At 47.3% G+C, this 18,026-nt stretch overlaps 3 protein-coding genes across 3 annotated transcripts; 1 reads left to right on the top strand and 2 right to left on the bottom strand.

The window, feature by feature from the left end:
* Position 1: 1 nt before the first annotated feature.
* On the top strand, positions 2-4,520 carry GGS25DRAFT_340228 (HCP-like protein). The gene is made up of 6 exons (XM_049257956.1): positions 2-1,585; positions 1,979-2,192; positions 2,415-2,448; positions 2,596-2,654; positions 3,263-3,327; positions 4,263-4,520. The coding sequence occupies exons 1-6, from the start codon at positions 750-752 to the stop codon at positions 4,306-4,308; spliced, it is 1,254 nt and encodes a 417-aa protein (XP_049115951.1). The 5' UTR covers positions 2-749; the 3' UTR covers positions 4,309-4,520.
* A 7,596-nt stretch (positions 4,521-12,116) lies between these two features.
* Positions 12,117-13,191, bottom strand: GGS25DRAFT_496487 (uncharacterized protein). Its single transcript, XM_049261524.1, has 2 exons — positions 12,842-13,191; positions 12,117-12,666 (listed from the first exon to the last, which is right to left on the bottom strand). Exons 1-2 carry the CDS (start codon positions 13,067-13,069, stop codon positions 12,496-12,498), a joined length of 399 nt encoding a protein of 132 aa, XP_049115950.1. The 5' UTR covers positions 13,070-13,191; the 3' UTR covers positions 12,117-12,495.
* On the bottom strand, positions 12,865-15,329 carry GGS25DRAFT_340149 (bZIP transcription factor). The gene has a single exon (XM_049257955.1). The coding sequence runs from the start codon at positions 15,074-15,076 to the stop codon at positions 13,196-13,198; it is 1,881 nt and encodes a 626-aa protein (XP_049115949.1). The 5' UTR covers positions 15,077-15,329; the 3' UTR covers positions 12,865-13,195.
* Positions 15,330-18,026: the final 2,697 nt, after the last annotated feature.

Below are 18,026 nucleotides of genomic sequence, written 5' to 3'. Positions count from 1 at the left end.
AATAAAGATATAGCAGATGTAAGGTAGGAGGTAGGTACAGCCCATATCCCACAGTGGCACAGTTAAGGTCAACCCCGCTGGGAATTGGAGGTATCCATGGATGTCCTCACTAGGAAAGGGCCTTGGCATATTTCGAGGCGCTTGGAAAAGTGGAAGGATCGAAACAAAGGGAGTAAAAGGTGATTCTCTCTTTGTCACAGACTTAATTTACTAACCGGTTAGTAGTACAACTTCGTACTCGAGGGGCCAAAAAAGAAGAAGATCAAATAAGATGCAATGCGAAAAGGTGGTGCCACCTAACTAAATACATACACAATTCAAATACCATACAATAATACGTCAATATCTTTTTCTTTCCTTCTTATTTTTAAGTCGCTCCTTTTTTTAGAATCGGTCAAAGTCGAGGTCGGCGCGTAAGACGAGGGGGCTGAACTTGCCATCATCCTATTATAAAGAAGTAAGAGAGGGATAAGAGGAAACAGAAATCAAAAAGAAAAGAAAAGAAAAAAGAAAAAAGAAGAAGAAAAAGAAAAAGAAAAAGAAAAAAAAAAGAGAAGGAGAAAAAGGAACTACACTACCTATTGCTGCAATTACTATTGCTGGCTGATCATTCGAACAAGATCAATTGATGATATATTTTTTGTTTCTAAATCTGAACTTCGTCTAACCTCGTCTAACGATTACTACATACATCTCGGTCTTTTCTGGGCTATTAGGCTTTAGGCTTTACACGTGGTACTAATCAAATCATGGGGATTCGCGATCTGATCAAAAAGAAAGATCAGTTGGACGGAGGTCGCGACGGCGTCGATCGCGAAACTTTGGATAGGTTAGCCGGGCCCGAGTTTACCTTCGTACGGTCGGACACGCAAACGCATGAGATCATCAGACCACCGAGCTATCCGACCGAGTACGGCCAAAGCAACAATTATAGTAACAATAACGACAATAATTACCTAGCGGCTAAAGACGCCGGATCCTCCGCCTCTAAAACGCGCCGTAGCCTTGACGTATTCAGGCCGCGATCGCGGGGTAGTAGTACATCCTCCGTTCAGAGTGACGGTTCGTCGCGCAAAGACAAAGAAGGAGGACATCACGGCCATCGACGCCTATCGCAACGCCTCCACCTTTCTAAAGCACCGTCCACATCCGACTACGTGCCCGAAAACCTACCGCAGATCAACCTCTTGGCCGCCGAAGATGGAGGGTCGGGCGTTGCAGCCGGAAAAGGGGGGGTAGACAAGGACTTGTACGAGAACCAGTGGGAGAAGAGAGCGACCATACTAGCCGAGGCGAATGTGAGGGGCCAGCGTCGAATCGCGTCGCCGTCATCGCCGTCGGCCGACATACCTAGTCTGGCCCTGCACGATTACGATGGCGGAAACGGAAACGGAGGGGGGGCGCCGCACGGGAGGATAGACGGCGGCGGCGTCTCGTCCAAGGCCGTTGATGATATGATTCAGGAAGCTATCCGATTGCACGAGAGCGGCCAGCTCGACCAGTCTACACAGCTGTTTGGGCGCCTGGCCGATCCCCATGGCGCCAATAATCCCTTGAGCCAGGTTCTCTACGGACTTGCTTTGAGGTCAGTAAACCCCTTTTACTCTAGCCCAGTGGATCGCCACCACCACCATCACCGTCCCTTTGCCCTCACATGTTTCATGGCTATTTTTGGATCATGCACCTGGCGCGTGTCTCTTTGTCACACGGCCACTTCTAGATCCTCAGGAGACAGAGATCCCCCCTGGCCTGTCTCCTTCCAGGCACAGAGCACAGTAGCTTAGGATGCAATGTACGCATGGATCGATGGTGGCAAAGTTGTCCCAGCATGCAAGTAGGAAGTTACAACAACGACCAAGCAAAACGACGACGAGAGAGGAAAGAAAGGTTTCAAATCGAGTTAGATCAAAAAGTCACAATACAATGTCAGAACCGTAAGAGAGCTAACATGGTGCTTCTACGCTTCGCGGAACTTTAGGCACGGCTGGGGTTGCCAACCAGATACCGAACGAGCCGTCACTTACCTGTCGGCGGCGGCATCGAACGCAGCAGCGGTCGAGAGTATGGCGCTACAAGCGGGCCTCAAGAAAGGTGGCGCCGCAAAGGGCGAGCTCGTCCTCGCTATATTCGAATTGGCGAATTGCTTCCGACACGGCTGGGGCATCCCTCGAGATCCAGTTGCCGCGAAACAGGTGGGTCACTATAACTGTCACCGTTTCATTATTGATTTATGAGTGGTCGTTCGAGTAAGGTATTGGTTAGACAACGAGAGGAGAGAAAGTCTGTAGCGTAGGAAGGGAGAGGCGAGCGGGACGGGGGACGACACCTTGATGTCCACCAGCCAGACAGACGTCTTGAAGAAGTTTCCACAAGTTTGGTGAAGATCATATCAACTAACCACTATTGTTGGGCAGTATTACGAGACGGCCGCAAATCTTGGAGATACTGGTAAGTTGGTCCGATCCATTGAGCAGCCGTCATGTCCTACCTACCTAGTTATTCATCCATGATGCGTGATGCGTGGAGCATGGAGCGTGGACGAGGTATTGCGGATACCATAGGCTGACATGGGGACTTCTCCCTCGGTGTACACAGATGCCATGAACGAAGTTGGCTGGTGCTATCTAGAGGGCTTCGGATGCAAGAAGGACAAGGTACGTTGTTAGGCGCAAAGCCAGACTCTTCCCTCGCTAGTCTATGCAATTCTTTCCTTTCCCGTCATGACATATCACTTTTCCAAGAATAAGATTGGTGCCTCACGTCACGTCACGTCACGTCTCTGCCCAAGCTTAACACACCTCAGACACCTCAGACACCCCAGACAGACAGGACATTAGCATACAGGCAGACGGATGAAGAGACAATGGCCAGCGACGACCATCCACCATGGAGTGACAGCCTCATGTGGTTTAGATTGTGGCTTGTCTGTCAGCTTTGGGACCATTAGCTTCCTTCCTGCATCTTGATCCAGGGATTGTCTAAGTAGTCCGAGGAGCAAAGACAGTTTAGCTAAGCAGCTTTGTTGGCGGCTCGTGGATCCCGAATTTCCTCTTCTCGTTGGGCAGCAATGAGGCTCACACCTTAGCGTTACCGCAAATCAGGGATCGCGCAGGAACAGAAACTCCTCTATGCCCCTTTTTTCCTAGCTACATGAGACATTACGTTGCTATTATACTTTCCCCCCCTTTACCCTTTACCCTTATGCATGTCTAAGGATAATGAATAAAAATCACATGAGACTAACCGTATGCTTCCTTTATAGTATGCTGCAGCGAGGTACTATCGGTTGGCGGAGCAGAACGGGAATAAGACGATTGGCAATACATGGTAAGCTGTCAAGTCCATTTGTTCATTTGTCGATTTCGCTGTTATTTTGTAAGCATCTCGTACGATGATGGCCCACCCCTTTATTCACCCTCTTGGCATCTTGCTCTCTCTCTTCCCCTTTGTTACCTAGTACTCTCCATCCCTTCATCCCGTGCGTCGGCGGCGCAGCAACCAGCTGCGAAAGGCCCGGTCGTTTCGGATGGGGACTTGGACGATAGGCTCTCCGCGGCCCCGGGGCCTACGAAGTTCGTTCGCCTTACTTTTCTTTTTTTATGCCTACCTTAGTTACAGTAGTTATGTGTTTCTTCGGTTTGGTATTGGCATAGACAGGAATAGGCATATGGGTCCTCCGATCGGGTCTAGAACAGCAAAGCTGCTTGTCCTCCTTACCCCTTTGGGTCCGCCGTCGTTCTCCAACCAAAAAAACTATGGACGGGCCGCAGAAACGGGCCTCGAAGTTGGGGTCCAAACGAATCAGAGCCTCATCTTCCACCGAAAAACTCGGGAAAAGTGGCGCCCCTCAAGATCCTCTCCTCTTCCCTTCTTCTTTCGTTCGTTTGTTTCTCTTAAGGTGCCATCCTATGGGTTGGGTTACCAGCCAATGTAAATGCCTCAGTTACAGCGGAGTCGTCCGGACTATGCTGCTGCTGCTTGCTGCTGCTTGCTGCTGCTTTGTTCTTGTTTACTGCACGGCACTGCGATGCACTGCACTACTCTACGCTACCTGCTCTATGCTACGCTGCTCTTTTCCTTGCTTAGGTAGTCTGCCAAAGCTATCGGAGTCCTTAGCTGTTTGCCCTACTTTTTTAAATTTTTATTATTTTTCATAATTTTTTGTTGAATATTCTCTATCGTTTGTACCCTAGGTACCTTACCATCGTTTTGTTCATCATCTTTTGGCTAACCAATAATTGCGCTGTGTTTTTTTTTGGCAGGATTTGGAAAGACAAGTACAATCCTACGAACCCCAAGAAGAAGTAAGCTTGCTTGCTTGCATTATGGTATAGTATGGTATTTTTTTGTCGGCCTTTACTAGCATGGCACACATACCTACCTACGATCTTATCTCTCTGTTTCTATTTCTCTTTCGCTATCGTCCTTACCTACCTACATACCCGTTAATGGAGTAACGGCGATCGCGATAGGCAGAGAGAGGGAAAGTAAACAAAAATTAAACCAATTAGCGATTTTTAAGGGAGGAGACAAAGCGAGAGAGAGGGGGGGGAATTGTTCTCCATTGAGGTACAGCGGTCGGTACAGCGTACATGTATGTTTGTACTCCTGAAAAACGGTATTCCTTAGCGCGATGGGGATCGAATACCGTTTTGTTGTTGCAGGTACTTCAGCGTTGTATGTATACTCTGTACGTATACCTATAGGGTTATACTAGGTAGTGTTCAATGTATGTGCAGCACTCAGCGTAGGTACTTACATAAGGTACAATGCATACATAGGTGCCGAGAGCGGGTGTCCTTTTCGTTTTTACTGGCAAACATCAGTCATTGTCGTCGAATTGGAATGGACGAACCTGTGAAGAGCCCTGGAGGAAATGGGAGGCGGTGGTCTTTTTTTTTTCTTTTTTTTTTTTTTTTTGGGAATTGGGTTTTGTATTATCGTTGTTTAGCTGCTTTATCTTGTTTATACAACTTAAACTTTTGATAATTTTGAAGTTCTTTTTTGTGAAAAGGGGATGGATATTTACCTAGGTTAGGTATCTACATACCTAGGTACCCATTCATCTCTGTGGGACTTGAAGCATCAGCATCGCACCAGCGAGCAGTACATACATACATATCATCCATACCTACATGTAGGTTAGTACAATTTGAACTACTGGCCTACATAGGTTACTATGTCACTGGGTGTGTAGGTAGGTAGGTAGGCATCTAGTGCCACCACCTAGGTAGGAGCCAAAGATGTTGTGCATTCGTCTGTGCATATAACCTACCTTACATATGTATGCACAGACGATTGATTGTGGGGGATGTGCATGAGATAAACATTAACTACCTAGGTATGTATGTCTTTTCATTCAATCAATCAATCAATCAATTGGTTTTTTCTTGTTCCTGTGTATATCTTGGAGGCTGGCTGGAAGGGAGAGGGGAGGGGAGGGGGGGTGGACGAGATTAGGTTAGATTAGTTAGGGTATTGGTATTGCCTGTCTACATGTCTAGATGGTGGTGATGATAGTTTCACATTCTGCGGAGGGATAGATAGAGAGTGAAGATGGAGAAGAAGGGGTAGAGTAGAGGGGGGTAGAGAGGCTTACGGGATTGGGGGGATTTGGGGCTTCGTAGGGGGGGAGGGCAAAATCTCGGGTCATTGTTAGTTATTTCTTTGGTGGTTTTTTGGGGGCGGCGATGTACGTATTTACATGCTTACATACTTACATACTTACATACATCCATATGAATACTTACTTATTGCTTACCTCTCATGAACATCAGCATCGATATACAAGTAGGTAGGTTAGGCATTCTCCTGACTACTTACTACCTAGTACCTACCTACCTACCTACCATAACTTCGGAGTACAATTGATTGTCAATGGGACCGAGTAGGTGAATGAACGAACAAACGAATGGACGAGCAGGTCGTGGATCGTTGGATTGGATTGGTCTTTTTGGTTTGGGTTCAATTGAATTGGCGGTCAGTCAAGGCAGACTTTCGAACCTGACGAGGAGGCTTTTTTTTTTCTTGGTGTTTTTGGTGTATCGTGGGTTCTGCCGTGCCTACCTACCTTAGGACTTACTTATGTAAATAGGTACCTAGGTAAGGCGTCTTGTATGGAGAAGGCATTGCGGCTGAGCTTCGTTTTTCACCCATGTCAATCTAATCTAGGTAGGCATCAAGCTAACCTAGGTAGATATCTAAGTAGGTAGTTAGGCACCTATGTATATTCAGGTCAGTAGGGCAGGCTAATTCAAGTTTCATGGTCTTACTAACTAGGACGTGGAGGAGCTTATTTGGGGGAAGGGGAGGGGGGGGGACTTTTCGTCGATACAGTCAGCACTTACTTGCGGTGCACAAAGCAGAGAGACGGAGAGGAATGAATGAATGAATGATGGGGAGAATTGACAGTGATCGATTGATCGCCAATGGAATAGAAAGAAAAGCATGCCCTACCCCAGAAACCCAGCCAGCCTCGCTGCTGTCGCTCATCCGGTATCATCCGTCTGCCTGCTGGAGATATGTATGTAGGTCAGGTATTAACGATTCTGTTTCTCATGGAAGGAAGGAGAGTAGCAGCAATGGATGGATACATGCCGGAAACGCTACAACTCAGCTCATCTTCGTCGCCAGTATATCTATCCTGTATAACCCGAAGCCCCAAAAAGACGAATAGAGTAGGTTAACCTAGGTATGTGGTGTGACTGCGCCCAGCTCCAACGGTTCATTGCTCTCCGTCCTCCGCATTCTCTGCCTGCCTATTACCTGTCTAGGAAGGGGCAAGCCCTACTTCCCTTACCCTGCTCATGAACAAAAATGATCTGATAATTTCGACGTTACCTATGAACCCAAGCCATTTCTTCCCGCTCTGGCTGGCTGGTGCGTGGCTTCGGACTACATGCCTGGGTATGTAGGTACGTGTTGTGATTTGTCCGGACTGCAGGTAGGTATCGTACGTGCATAGGTAGGTAGGTGCAGTATGCCTAGGCAGGAATGTATGCTGCGAAACTCTCTCTCTCTCTCTCTCTTTCACGAGAATTTCTCCGGTGACAGATTGTGCTACGTACGGGGCGTCGAGAGTTTTATGTCCATCGTCCGTAAAGGGTCATGTTCTACCTTAATGGGGAGGCAGGTAATCCCTGAGAAAGCCCCCCTTTTCGTCTGTTCGCGCATTGATTTTGAAAAAGAAAAGAAAAATATCATGCAGGTGTCTATCAGCTTGTCTTCGTCGCTTAGGGGGTAACTACCCTACCTAGGTACCTAATCCCTTTCGTAATGCAAGCGATTAGTAGGTGTCGATCGGGAGTGACCGACAGACAGACAGGTAGTCTGGTTTGGGCGAGTTCTGCCATGCTACGGTTACCTGAATACGCCATGCCATACCTGAACACCAGCAGCGATTCTGCGGTGGCATTGTGCTCCCGTGCTGGGGGGCATGAAGGTCGGTAGATAGGTAGGATGGCATCATAGAGCCGATTCGCAATTGGTGAGGTTCGATCAACGAGCAATCGTTGGCTAGGAAATAGATGGAGGTACGTTAATGCCAATCGTAGAATTACAGATAACACAGCGTACGGACGTATCAGAGCGCGTGTACGTGGTGATTCCTGTTCTAGATGAGCAGACTGCCTCCCTATAGGTAGCGGGTAGACGTGAGGGTCTTCGTATGAAAAAGGGGGCGTGATGGTAGGCTGGTACCATCCGTTCGCATTTGCTGCGCATCGAAACTCCGGGGTAAAATAGGTGCACGACGATACGGGACGGGCGAGCGAGCGAGCGAGCATGTTGTAGAGGACGCAGGCGAGCCCGGTACTAGTGTTGTATACATGCTTAGAATCGGACATCTCTGCATACATGTCTACAGAACCATATGACATTTTGCTTACGTCCTACGAGCCAAGCTTTAGTTGTACCTAGGTTAGGTAATTATGTAGGTATGCATGTCTCTAAGTTCCTGAATACCTGCAGATATACACACTCCCGTGCTTCTAGAACCCGCCGCGCGGATATCGTCATGGAAGCAAGGCTGCTGCTACCTAATGATCATAAGAAGAGCAAATAGTGATTAAGGGGTTAAGTATGCGGCCGAATTACAGACTATAGGTAGACATTCGATCACGTTTCATCCAATATTCTCGAGTGGCACGATAACCAGACGCAGATAGATAGAGAAGTGCATAAAGTAGGTAGGTAGGAGTATTTTTCTTTTTTGGTTTTTTCCCCACGGGGAAAATATAAAAGGGATCATCTGGAGATAAAAAATTGCCGAGTTGTGTGACGAAGAGCAGCATAAGCAGCATACATTCTTACATGCTCCTGTACATATGTATGTAGGTTTAACAGAAAGTGACAATCACATGTACGACCATGACTGGATGAGTGATGGGAATCACCAAAAAGCAAAGAAGCAAACGAAACGAAACGAAACGAGCGGCCAACCGAAAAGCCCTGTTCTACGATCCATCCGCCGGCGCCTCAGGATGGCATCTCCCAGCTGCCTGGTCGTTGGCGACGTAGAACGTTGGACGGGTTTTACTAGTTCAGGAGGATCATTGTGTGTGTGTGTGTGTGTGTGTATGTTTGGTGTTGCTTTGCTTTGCCCGCTTGCCTTGCTTTAGGGAGGAGTCATAGGTACATACCTACTTAGTACATAACATAGCCAGTCACTCATCAAGATCCTACGGGTTCAGAAGCACGTGCCTGCATAACTAGGTATCTAACCCGGGTACATATCCCCTCCCGTGAATAGTTCATGTTCGTGTTGTCTTATTCCTCTCTCTTGGCATAGGTAAGGTAAGGTACCCAGGCAAGGCAGTGGTAGGCAGGTTTGAAGCATGGAACAATGTTTTGGGCAAAGCAAGAAAGCAAGGTGGTTATGCTTACCCGGATTACCTAGTGTCATCCCTATGAGGAAATGCGAACATCCGTGTTCCGATCTCACTTGTGATCTGACATATATACCGACATATCTATCTAACTTAGCCAAATTTACCTAGGTAGGTATGTAGGTACCTAACCACCGGTTACTACGTAGATACTTCCTAGTATGTAAAACGCATGCAGATGCCAATGTATGTACCTTACCTACCTAGCTTAGCTATACTTGCATACACACATGAACGAGTCTGCCTTGGTTTATTCTTCAGGTAAGGCACTAGCGTACCTATCTACGTACGGTCCTACCTACCTACCTAGGTATATGAAAAACAGAGTAGATATAGGTATGGATGGGTATGCGAAGCCAGCTGTCAAGCCACGAGATCAGACAACCACCCCCCTTTTCCGTAAAGAGAGGTGCCTGCCAACCCACCCCTTATTCCTGACCTCGGCCGGACCTCGATCTGTTCTCGCGTGAACACACCTACATACCCAAGATACATACATCATACCATACCATATCTACCCAATGCTTACCTACCTAGGTACATACCTACCCTCCTTACCTAAACGACACCGCAGGATCCTCCGAGTCCCGTGTTTGAGAAGGCATGTGGGCTGTGTTGGTCGTAGGGTTCTCTGCTTCCTACTGTTTATTTATCCGGTACTTCTTTTCTTTCACATGCGGGTGTAGAATGAGGTCATGCTTGCGCGCACGAAGGACTATGCACTGCGATAATTTTAGGTCTTTTTTTTGTCTTGAACTCCTCAGGGTACCCAACCTGGGTTTAGTCTGTCCATAGCCTTACCAAGGTTGGTGCTTTCTGAGACACACCTACATGACCTTACCAGCCTACCACCAGCCAGGTGTACAATGCATACATACATACATACAGCTTCCATGGTCATCAATGGATATCGTATGGACAAATAGACTAGCCTAACCAAGGTAGGCACAATAAATGCCTACTTACCCTTACTTAGTACCTACATGTAATATGTAACGAATGTATGTATGTATCCCGGGAAGGGTCAACGCTTCAATCCTATCGAATTGCTCGTATGCGCCGTGACGGCCACCTTAGGCGGCCCTTCGAAACCGTTAATTTACCTGCTTATACCTGACCCTTTGCCCAACTGTAATTGGCAATGATCGGGAATAATAGGATGACATGACTTGACTAAAGAACATATACACGTATACACACACACACACACACATATATACCTAGGTACACATAGAGATAGAGAACGGGGGATAAAAAAAAAAGAGGAGAGTCGGAAAAAAAAGAAGACGACGAATAGGAATTACGCAAGTGAAAGTGGTGCATGTGAGCTTCTCGGTTGCAGGGCTTGGCACATAACGCCGTCTTATTGGATTTCTGACAGCCAATCAACCCCTCTTTCCTCCTCCTCTCTCTGCTTCAATCTGGGGAATATTTTTTTTTTTTTTTTACCTGATGACAGGGTTTTTTTTTGGAATTCTTAATCATACGGGTAACAGTAGGTAGGTAGGTAGGTAATTCGGAGGATCGGGGATAGTTAAGAATGCGAATTTTACTATCCATAGTAGATTCCATACCTACAGTAGATGCTACTACTATCTACTATCTACCTGCTAGATCACTATTTCCCGTATCTCTCATGGGACACAACCCCCCATCCCATCCGAGGAATTATTAGTTCAATACTCAACCCAGTATTAGCTAAGAAGTCTACCCTTTTGGGACGGAGGAAGATCAATTTTCAATATGACTACGATTTATTTACGACCACTATATGAATATGACTGGCTATAACTACCTACCTAGCTTAACTAGATAGGTGGGTAGGTATTATTGTACAATGTAGAGGCTAGTTTAGGCAGGTCAGCGTATTACACTACTTCCTCTACCTTACCCCAATCTGATCTGACATGTCAATCTACCTAATGTATCCAAATCGTGCATAAGTTCGGCATAGGCTAGAGGGTAGGTAGGCAGGTAGGGAGATGGCTTGTTAGTTAGTTAGTGAGGTAGGCAGTTACTATGAAGATACCTACAGGTAGGCAGGCAGCCTGTACTAATTTCCGGTGGGGGGTTCATTTTTTTTTTTTTTTCCATTTTTGTTATTTTGATCTTTTTTTTTGACATTGAAATGTACTTGGTACTACTATACTATGGTAACGATAGAGATGATGAGATACGATACGAGGCATGGCGATAGATAAAGAGCGTGTGTAAGAAATAAGGAGAGATGTAGATAGAGAGAAGAGGTCACAAGAGAAGCGAGCGCGAGAAGAGTAGATGTTTTTGGGATCATTTTTGGCAAGATTCATATTTTTTTGTTTGGTTTGGCTGGCTGGCTGGCTTTGTTTTTTTTGTGCTGGGTCTCTTGATATGTTTCCGTCTTGACGTTTCGCTAATAACTGACTTTGATGAACGAGCTACAAGACGAACACAAATTGGCAAAGTAGTTTTTGTTGCTTTGCCGTTCCTCTCTCTCCTCCCTTTTCCCTTCTTCCCTTCTCCCAACTCTTCTGCCCCCTAACATAACACCTCCCACGTCCTCCATTCTTCCAAGCTACTGGTAAGCTGTCTGTTTCTTTCCCTTTGCCTGCTGAGTTTCTTGTGTGCTGTTTGTCCGCGATATATTTCTCGTCATTCTCTTCGATTGATTGAAAATCTCACATAAACCAAACCCCACGGCCAGAAATCATTAAGGCGCCCGTCTGTGTCGGAAAGGGGAAGAAAAGAACAAAGTACCTAGGTAGGCAAGGAAGAGAGAAGAGGGGAGGGAAGAAAGGGAGGGAAGAGCGGGAATAAAAGAAAAAGAATAAACGTCTCGCTCGCATCTCTCGTCAGCTCATCCCCATTATGTCGTGAGACTTATCCCCCCATCAATATTTCCCCTCCTATTCGGAGGCGAAATAAGGTAGAAAAGGAAATAAAAAATAAAGGAGAAGAGCCGATAAAAGACAAACCCCGACGGCCGTCCTCGTGTTTGAATAAGTAAGAACCGATTCATAGGTTCTCACACATCTCTCCATCGAGAGACGAACTTCGACGGAGGACGGGGACGGGGCTTGACAAGTGAATCGAAAGGTGAAGTAGTAGAGGTAGGAAAAGGAAAAATAAAAAGCGGCAGTCCGAAACTTGGAAAAGTGCCTCCCACGCAGGGCTTCTTCCTCTTCTCTCTGGGCTCTGCCACCAACCAACCAACCATCCCCCCCCCCCTTTCCCCCTTCACTCCCCCCGAATCCCCCCATCCCCCCTCCCAAATGATCCCGTAAAAAACGTTGTACAAGAAAATTCCGTAGCCGCCTCAACCACACCGGGCCTACATGCCAATAGTCCACTTCCCAAATATGACCGCCGCCCCAATTTTCGCCATGCAAAAGTAATAAAAAAAACGTGTGTAGTTTGTACCGATATACGGACAACTCGAGAGAGAGAGAGAGCGATAGAGATCGATTGATTGATTTGATTCAATAAAAAAAAAACAAAAGACTAATATTCGGGAAAAACAAAAGATAAGGTGCCAAAGAGGAAAAAAAAAATAAGTAAGAAGTAGTCAGCGATCCCAAATTAATTGGGAGCGGACCGAAGAAGATTAAGGGTGTTTCCAAAAACAATCCAATCAAAAAAAACAATCAAAAATGCTGACTCGCTTGCTAAGTTTCGACAATAGATAATTCCAAGGACTTTGATGAGAGAGATGAAAAGATGAAGGTAAGGAAGTAGAATGTGGAGGAGATAAGATCGATGGACGCAAAAATGAAATGGCGATGATGATGATGATGATGATGAGCTGATGATGATGAAAAAAAAAGTCGTAGTTCGTTTCGGCGTGCGTGAGCAGCAATTGGATCTGGAATTTTTTGGGGGGGAGGGGTGGATTTTGCGCGGGAGCACGCAAGATGTTGGAAAAAAAGAAACAATATGGACAATTCCGAAGGCAAAAAAATGAGTATTTAAATACCAACAAGCGAAGATAGATGATAAGGAGAAGAAAAAAAAAAAAGCAGACAAAGATATAATAATGGCTGGTGCTGTGCTGTGCTGCGCTGTGCTGTGCGTGTTTTTCGCTTCTGGAAGCGGTAGTTGTAGATAGATAGATAGATAGATAGAAATTTTTGGATCCGTGTTTGGAATCGATCCAATGTTGTTGTTGTGTGTCTTTGGTTGGGTGGTTCGTGGTCATGGTGATTCATATTTTGGTCGTTAGAAGTCATTAAACGTCGTTATACTGTAATTCATTTTCCTCTCTCTCATTCCTCTCTCATTCCTCTCTCATTCATATTCATTCATACCCCCCCATCCAAAAAAAAAAAAACCCGTCATGAATTAGCGTCGTTGCCACCACAGGTTTGGCCGCCACCGCTGTTGGCGTTGTTGCACTCGGCGACCATCTTGGCGAAGTTCCGCACGACGTCGCCGGGGATCTGGTCCCACAGCAGCGACCGCGTGTACACCTCCGCCGCCGACTGCTGCTGCTTCTCGGTTGCCGTGCTGCCGCGCATGCTGCTCAGCGCCTCCGCGAGGTTCCGCCGGTTCTGGCTGCTCGACGACCGCGCCGATGCCGTGCGCATGAAGTCCTGCGACGTCACGCCGTTGTACTGCGCGGGCGTCAGCGAGAACAGCTGCTCCGTCGTCTGCTCTTGCGTGGGCTGCGTGAGCGAGTCCGCGAGGTCGCCGAGCATCGAGGGCGCGACGCCCTCCATGTTGCCGCTCGCCATCGGCACCGAGGCGCTCGACGTCCAGTCGGCGCCGCCGGAGGGCTGGGGCCCGGCGGGCACGATGGCGTTCTCGTTGTTGGGGACGCCGGCGTCCTTGAAGATGTTGTTGAGCAGCGTGGCCGAGGCCTCGCGCACGTCCTCGGACACTCTGGGGATGGTGGGGGTCGAGCGGTTCGAGAGGACGAAGGCGCCGACGAGGAAGAGCATGAAGAGCAGGCCGCCCTGGGTCGTGGACTTCTCGACGTCGGACGACAGCGAGACCTCCGCCTTCTTCTGGGGCACGATCTGGAGCTCCTGCTTGACGTCGGTCTCCATCGGGTAGTCGTTCATGAAGCCCAGGCCGTCCCATGACGTGTCCATGGCGAGGGTGTCGATGTCGTTGAAGCTATTCGAGTAGCCCGTGTTGCTGGGCATCGCGGCGTGCTCGAGTCTCTGGACGTGGTCGGTCAGGACGGTGACCTTCTTGCGGAGGTCGCCAGTCTCGATGGTGTGGTTTCGGATGAGCTCCTCCTTCTCCAGGGACAGGTTCTCAACGTGGGCCACCAGGTACTCTCGCTCGCGCCTCTCTTGCTCCAGCTTCAGGTGAAGCTCGTTCATCTCTTCCTCCATCGAACTTATGACGGTCGTGAAGTGCTTCTTCTCGTCCTCCAGCCTCTCCGTGTGCATCTTTTTCCTCTGCCTCGAGTCAAGCGCAGCTTGTCGGTTACGCAGTAATCGCTTCTGCTGCTTCAGCTCCTTGATCTCCTGTTCATCAGTAGTCGCAGCGATGAGTTGATCAATGTTGCCGAGGTTACGCTCCGCGGGGATGTCGAATCTCGCATTCTTCTTGCGGATGCCATCGCCGCGACGCAACTCGTTGTGGGACCGGATGGTGGGGGTATCTGGACGCATGCGCTTGACTATAGACGGGTTCTTCAAATCTCCACTCATCCAATCCTTCTGCGGAGAATTGGGCATGGCGGAGTTACCGGGACCAACGTTGGAGAAGAGCGGGACCTGGTGTTGAGGATTGCCGAAGGGTGTTTGCATCTGTAGAGGCCGTTGCTGGAAGATGGACTGGTTGTTGTCAAAGGCTGTCTCGAGACCATCATACTGTAAGGGGGTACATGTGCCGGAACCTTGACCCATCGACCATGGCTGGTTCTGCGAGTTGTATGTGGTTTGCGAGGGATCAGATCGGAAGGGGTTGTTGTTCTGGGGCTCTAGGAAGGGGTTGTTTGACGGGACGCTCTGCATGTCGACTGATTGCCAATCGCCCACTTCCGTCTTGGGGGAGAATATCGAACCCGGAACAGCAAAGGAATCTCTCCGGCTACCGGCCATGGGGGGCGACATGTCCAGTCCCGAGTCGATCGCGCTGCTGTCTAGGATATGGTCATCGAGGATGTTGCTGTCCTCTTCGTCAAAGTACTTTTGCGCATTTGTGTCGACGGATAAGTGATTCGGCCGGTAGAAGGCCTGCATGTGAAATGTTGAGACCATTGCTGGTCTGTGTGTGTGTGAAAAGATAAAATGTCTTGAAAAGGGAGAAAAAAAAAACGAGAGTCAAAAACTCTACGTAGGAAGTGTATCAAAATAGTCGAAGATAAGTTGTAGGCGTTTTTTTTTCGCTCTGCAGGGTTATATGGTTAGTGCATCGAGCGCATCCAGCGGTGAAGAATGATTATGGACTAGTGTTGATGGATTTGGATAACAAGATTTTATTCTCTTTTTATTGTTGTCTCTTGTCTCTTGTCTCGTCTGATTCCTCTTGAAAACTCTCACTTTTGCTCTTTTCCCCTTATTTATTTCAAATCAAGCTTCTAAACTTGGAATGAAAACCAAAGTTCGAAACGATGATCAAGAGTATGAGTAATGAGTAAGAGTGAGTGTGTAAGAGAGTGAGAGAGTGAGAGATAGTTTGTGTGTCAATGTATGCGGGTGTAGGTATAAGTGCTGGCTCTCTCTGTAATATGTGAGAGACAATGGGGAGGGGAATGTTGCAGTGATGTATGAGACTGATAAGAGGTTGGTTGGGTTTGGAGGTGTAAGTGGTAAGATGGTAGTAGTAGTATTGGAGTGGGTGGTGGATGGTGGATGGTGGGGGAGGTGGAAGATATGCAGCGTGAGAGAGAGAGAGAGATGTCAAGTGAAAATAAGTAAGAAAATTAAATAAAATAAAAATAATAGAAGGTGGGAATAATTGTGTTACTACGCACACACATAACACACAATACACAAGAAAGAATGAAAGATGGATAGATAGAAAAAAAAAAACAGTCACTTACCACTTCTTTTTCGGCTTCAGCTTTTTCCTCTTGTGTCGCTGTGTCGTACTAAAAAGTCGGCCTGGATCCGTCTTACAAAGATAAGTCTGTATGTAAAACAGAGCGAATGTAAAAGAAGAGGAAATAGAAAGTGGTGATAGTAGAAAGTAAAGGTAAATAGATGTTGCTAGGAGGAAATCGCGTAATTTCACGATCTCAACAACAATCAAGATGCTTTTTTCTTATAAGTTATGTCGGGGGAGGGGGGGCGAAATAGAGGGGTGGAGGAGGAGTTGTCGTCGTACTTAAAGAAGGAGATATCTACATAGTACTATGTACCATTTTTCTTACTAGGTAGTCAAGATTCTTGCATTACATGTATGTACTTGTGGTCCATGGGGAGGGTCAAAATAAAAAAATGTCACTCAAGCCATTAGTGGGGAAAGCGAAGGAAGGAATAGAGTCTCATGGCTTCGAAACTGGCGAACAGCATCTTTTCCCTTGGGTTAGAAGTATATACATACATACAATAGTATACATAGTAGGTAGGTCAGTATGTATCTAATGTATGTATCTAGGTCTTAGTACTGTGAAGCGTACATACGCACAGATGGTGTGGGAGCACTGAGAAGGCGTGGGTATGGTCCCTGTACATACATACAGTGCAGGCAGGGGTGTTGGCTGTGATCCGGTCGGTTGAATAATCCTTAGGCCATGGACCGAGATACTACATATTATCATTGTGTATACCTAGGTAGGTAGGTATTTCTAGTACATATATTTCCTTGTATCTACCGTCTTTTCCTCAGAACTGGAAAATATCCGTTTCTCTAAAGCCGAACTAGGCAATGGAGAGATTGCCTAGGTACCCATACAACCCATACCGTTTGTGTGGATTGCCTACCTACCTACCTAGGTACCATACCATAACCTACATAGCATGACGGGAGAGCTTACAAAGATCCCTGACTAACTAGATACTTATAGCTGCCCTCCAGCCACTGGGAATACGTTCCATATGGTGCCACTAGGCGTGCAGCCAGAAGCTCCTATTACCATAGGGCAAGTAGATTGTCGTTAGAACGTAGGTGCTACTAGGCAATACGGCAACCCCTCAGGTCGGTTTATGGCCGTCACGGATTGGGCAAATAATAATCGAGATGGAATTGTTTGGCTGTTATATCGACGGGATGGAGTTCGGCCAAGACCAAAACGGAAGCACTAGGGGGGCTTGAACCGGTAACCGTTTACGAGCGAGCTTCATGTGATAGGCTGAATCTCGTCTTTAGCCCCAGCGTTGGGCATCGATGATTTGGGCTATTGCTACCTAAAAGACCTTGAGCTATGCACTCAGAGTGCTTGTGGGCGCTCCTCTTGTCCACTAACAGCAGCTGGATGCCATCTCGGGCACTCTATGGCTCACCAGTGGTACTTGCGGTGGGGTGATAAAAGATAATAGGTATGTAGGTAATCTCGCACTGACGACCCGATCAGTCGATACATACAGTATGTACTTTAGAAACCTCTCTCTCAACTTGTTTCCGTTATGAAAGTCACTTCCCGAGCTGTGCATACCTACCTAGCTAGAGCAGCTTTTGGAGTAGCTACATGATAGCTTGCGCCCAAAGATATGACCGAAAATAATGAGACGATGAGACGATGAGACGATGAGCGCTGTCGGATGACGAATGTCTGGGTATCTACAAGACCGGCGCCGACGAGGAGCTGCGTCCTACAAAAGCGTAACGGGCCAGCGGGCGACCCTAGGTTTCCACTAGGCTTCCTGCAAACTCCGGATATCGATGCTCTGTCCGATTAGTGTCACATGATCATGACTAACTAGGTCTGTTGTTGCTGTTGTTGCTGCTGCCGCCGCTGCTGCTACTTACTGCTGCTGTGGTTGTTGCTGTGGTTGTTGCTGTTTGTATGTACTGAGGTGTAGCCGATGTACTGCGCCTGAACTTGATACATACATACATGTACATGAAGATTGCGGCCTGACACTTTTGGCGTCCAGGATTCCTACGGCCATGGATGACATGGCCGCTTATTGCGTCTCGATGTCAAGCAAACACTGACTATGCTATACATAGAACCGCAAAGAATGAAAGTACCTACATAGTGCAGCACCGCCCTACCTACCTATCTACCTACCTACGTAATTTGCTACTAAATCACGGGGTTAT

The sequence above is a fragment of the Hypoxylon fragiforme genome (assembly GCF_022984875.1).
Source record: "Hypoxylon fragiforme strain CBS 206.31 chromosome Unknown GGS25scaffold_6, whole genome shotgun sequence".
Lineage (NCBI taxonomy): Eukaryota > Fungi > Ascomycota > Sordariomycetes > Xylariales > Hypoxylaceae > Hypoxylon > Hypoxylon fragiforme.
Note: the sequence above shows the minus strand (reverse complement) of the source record. Positions and strands in the feature narration are given on the sequence as shown.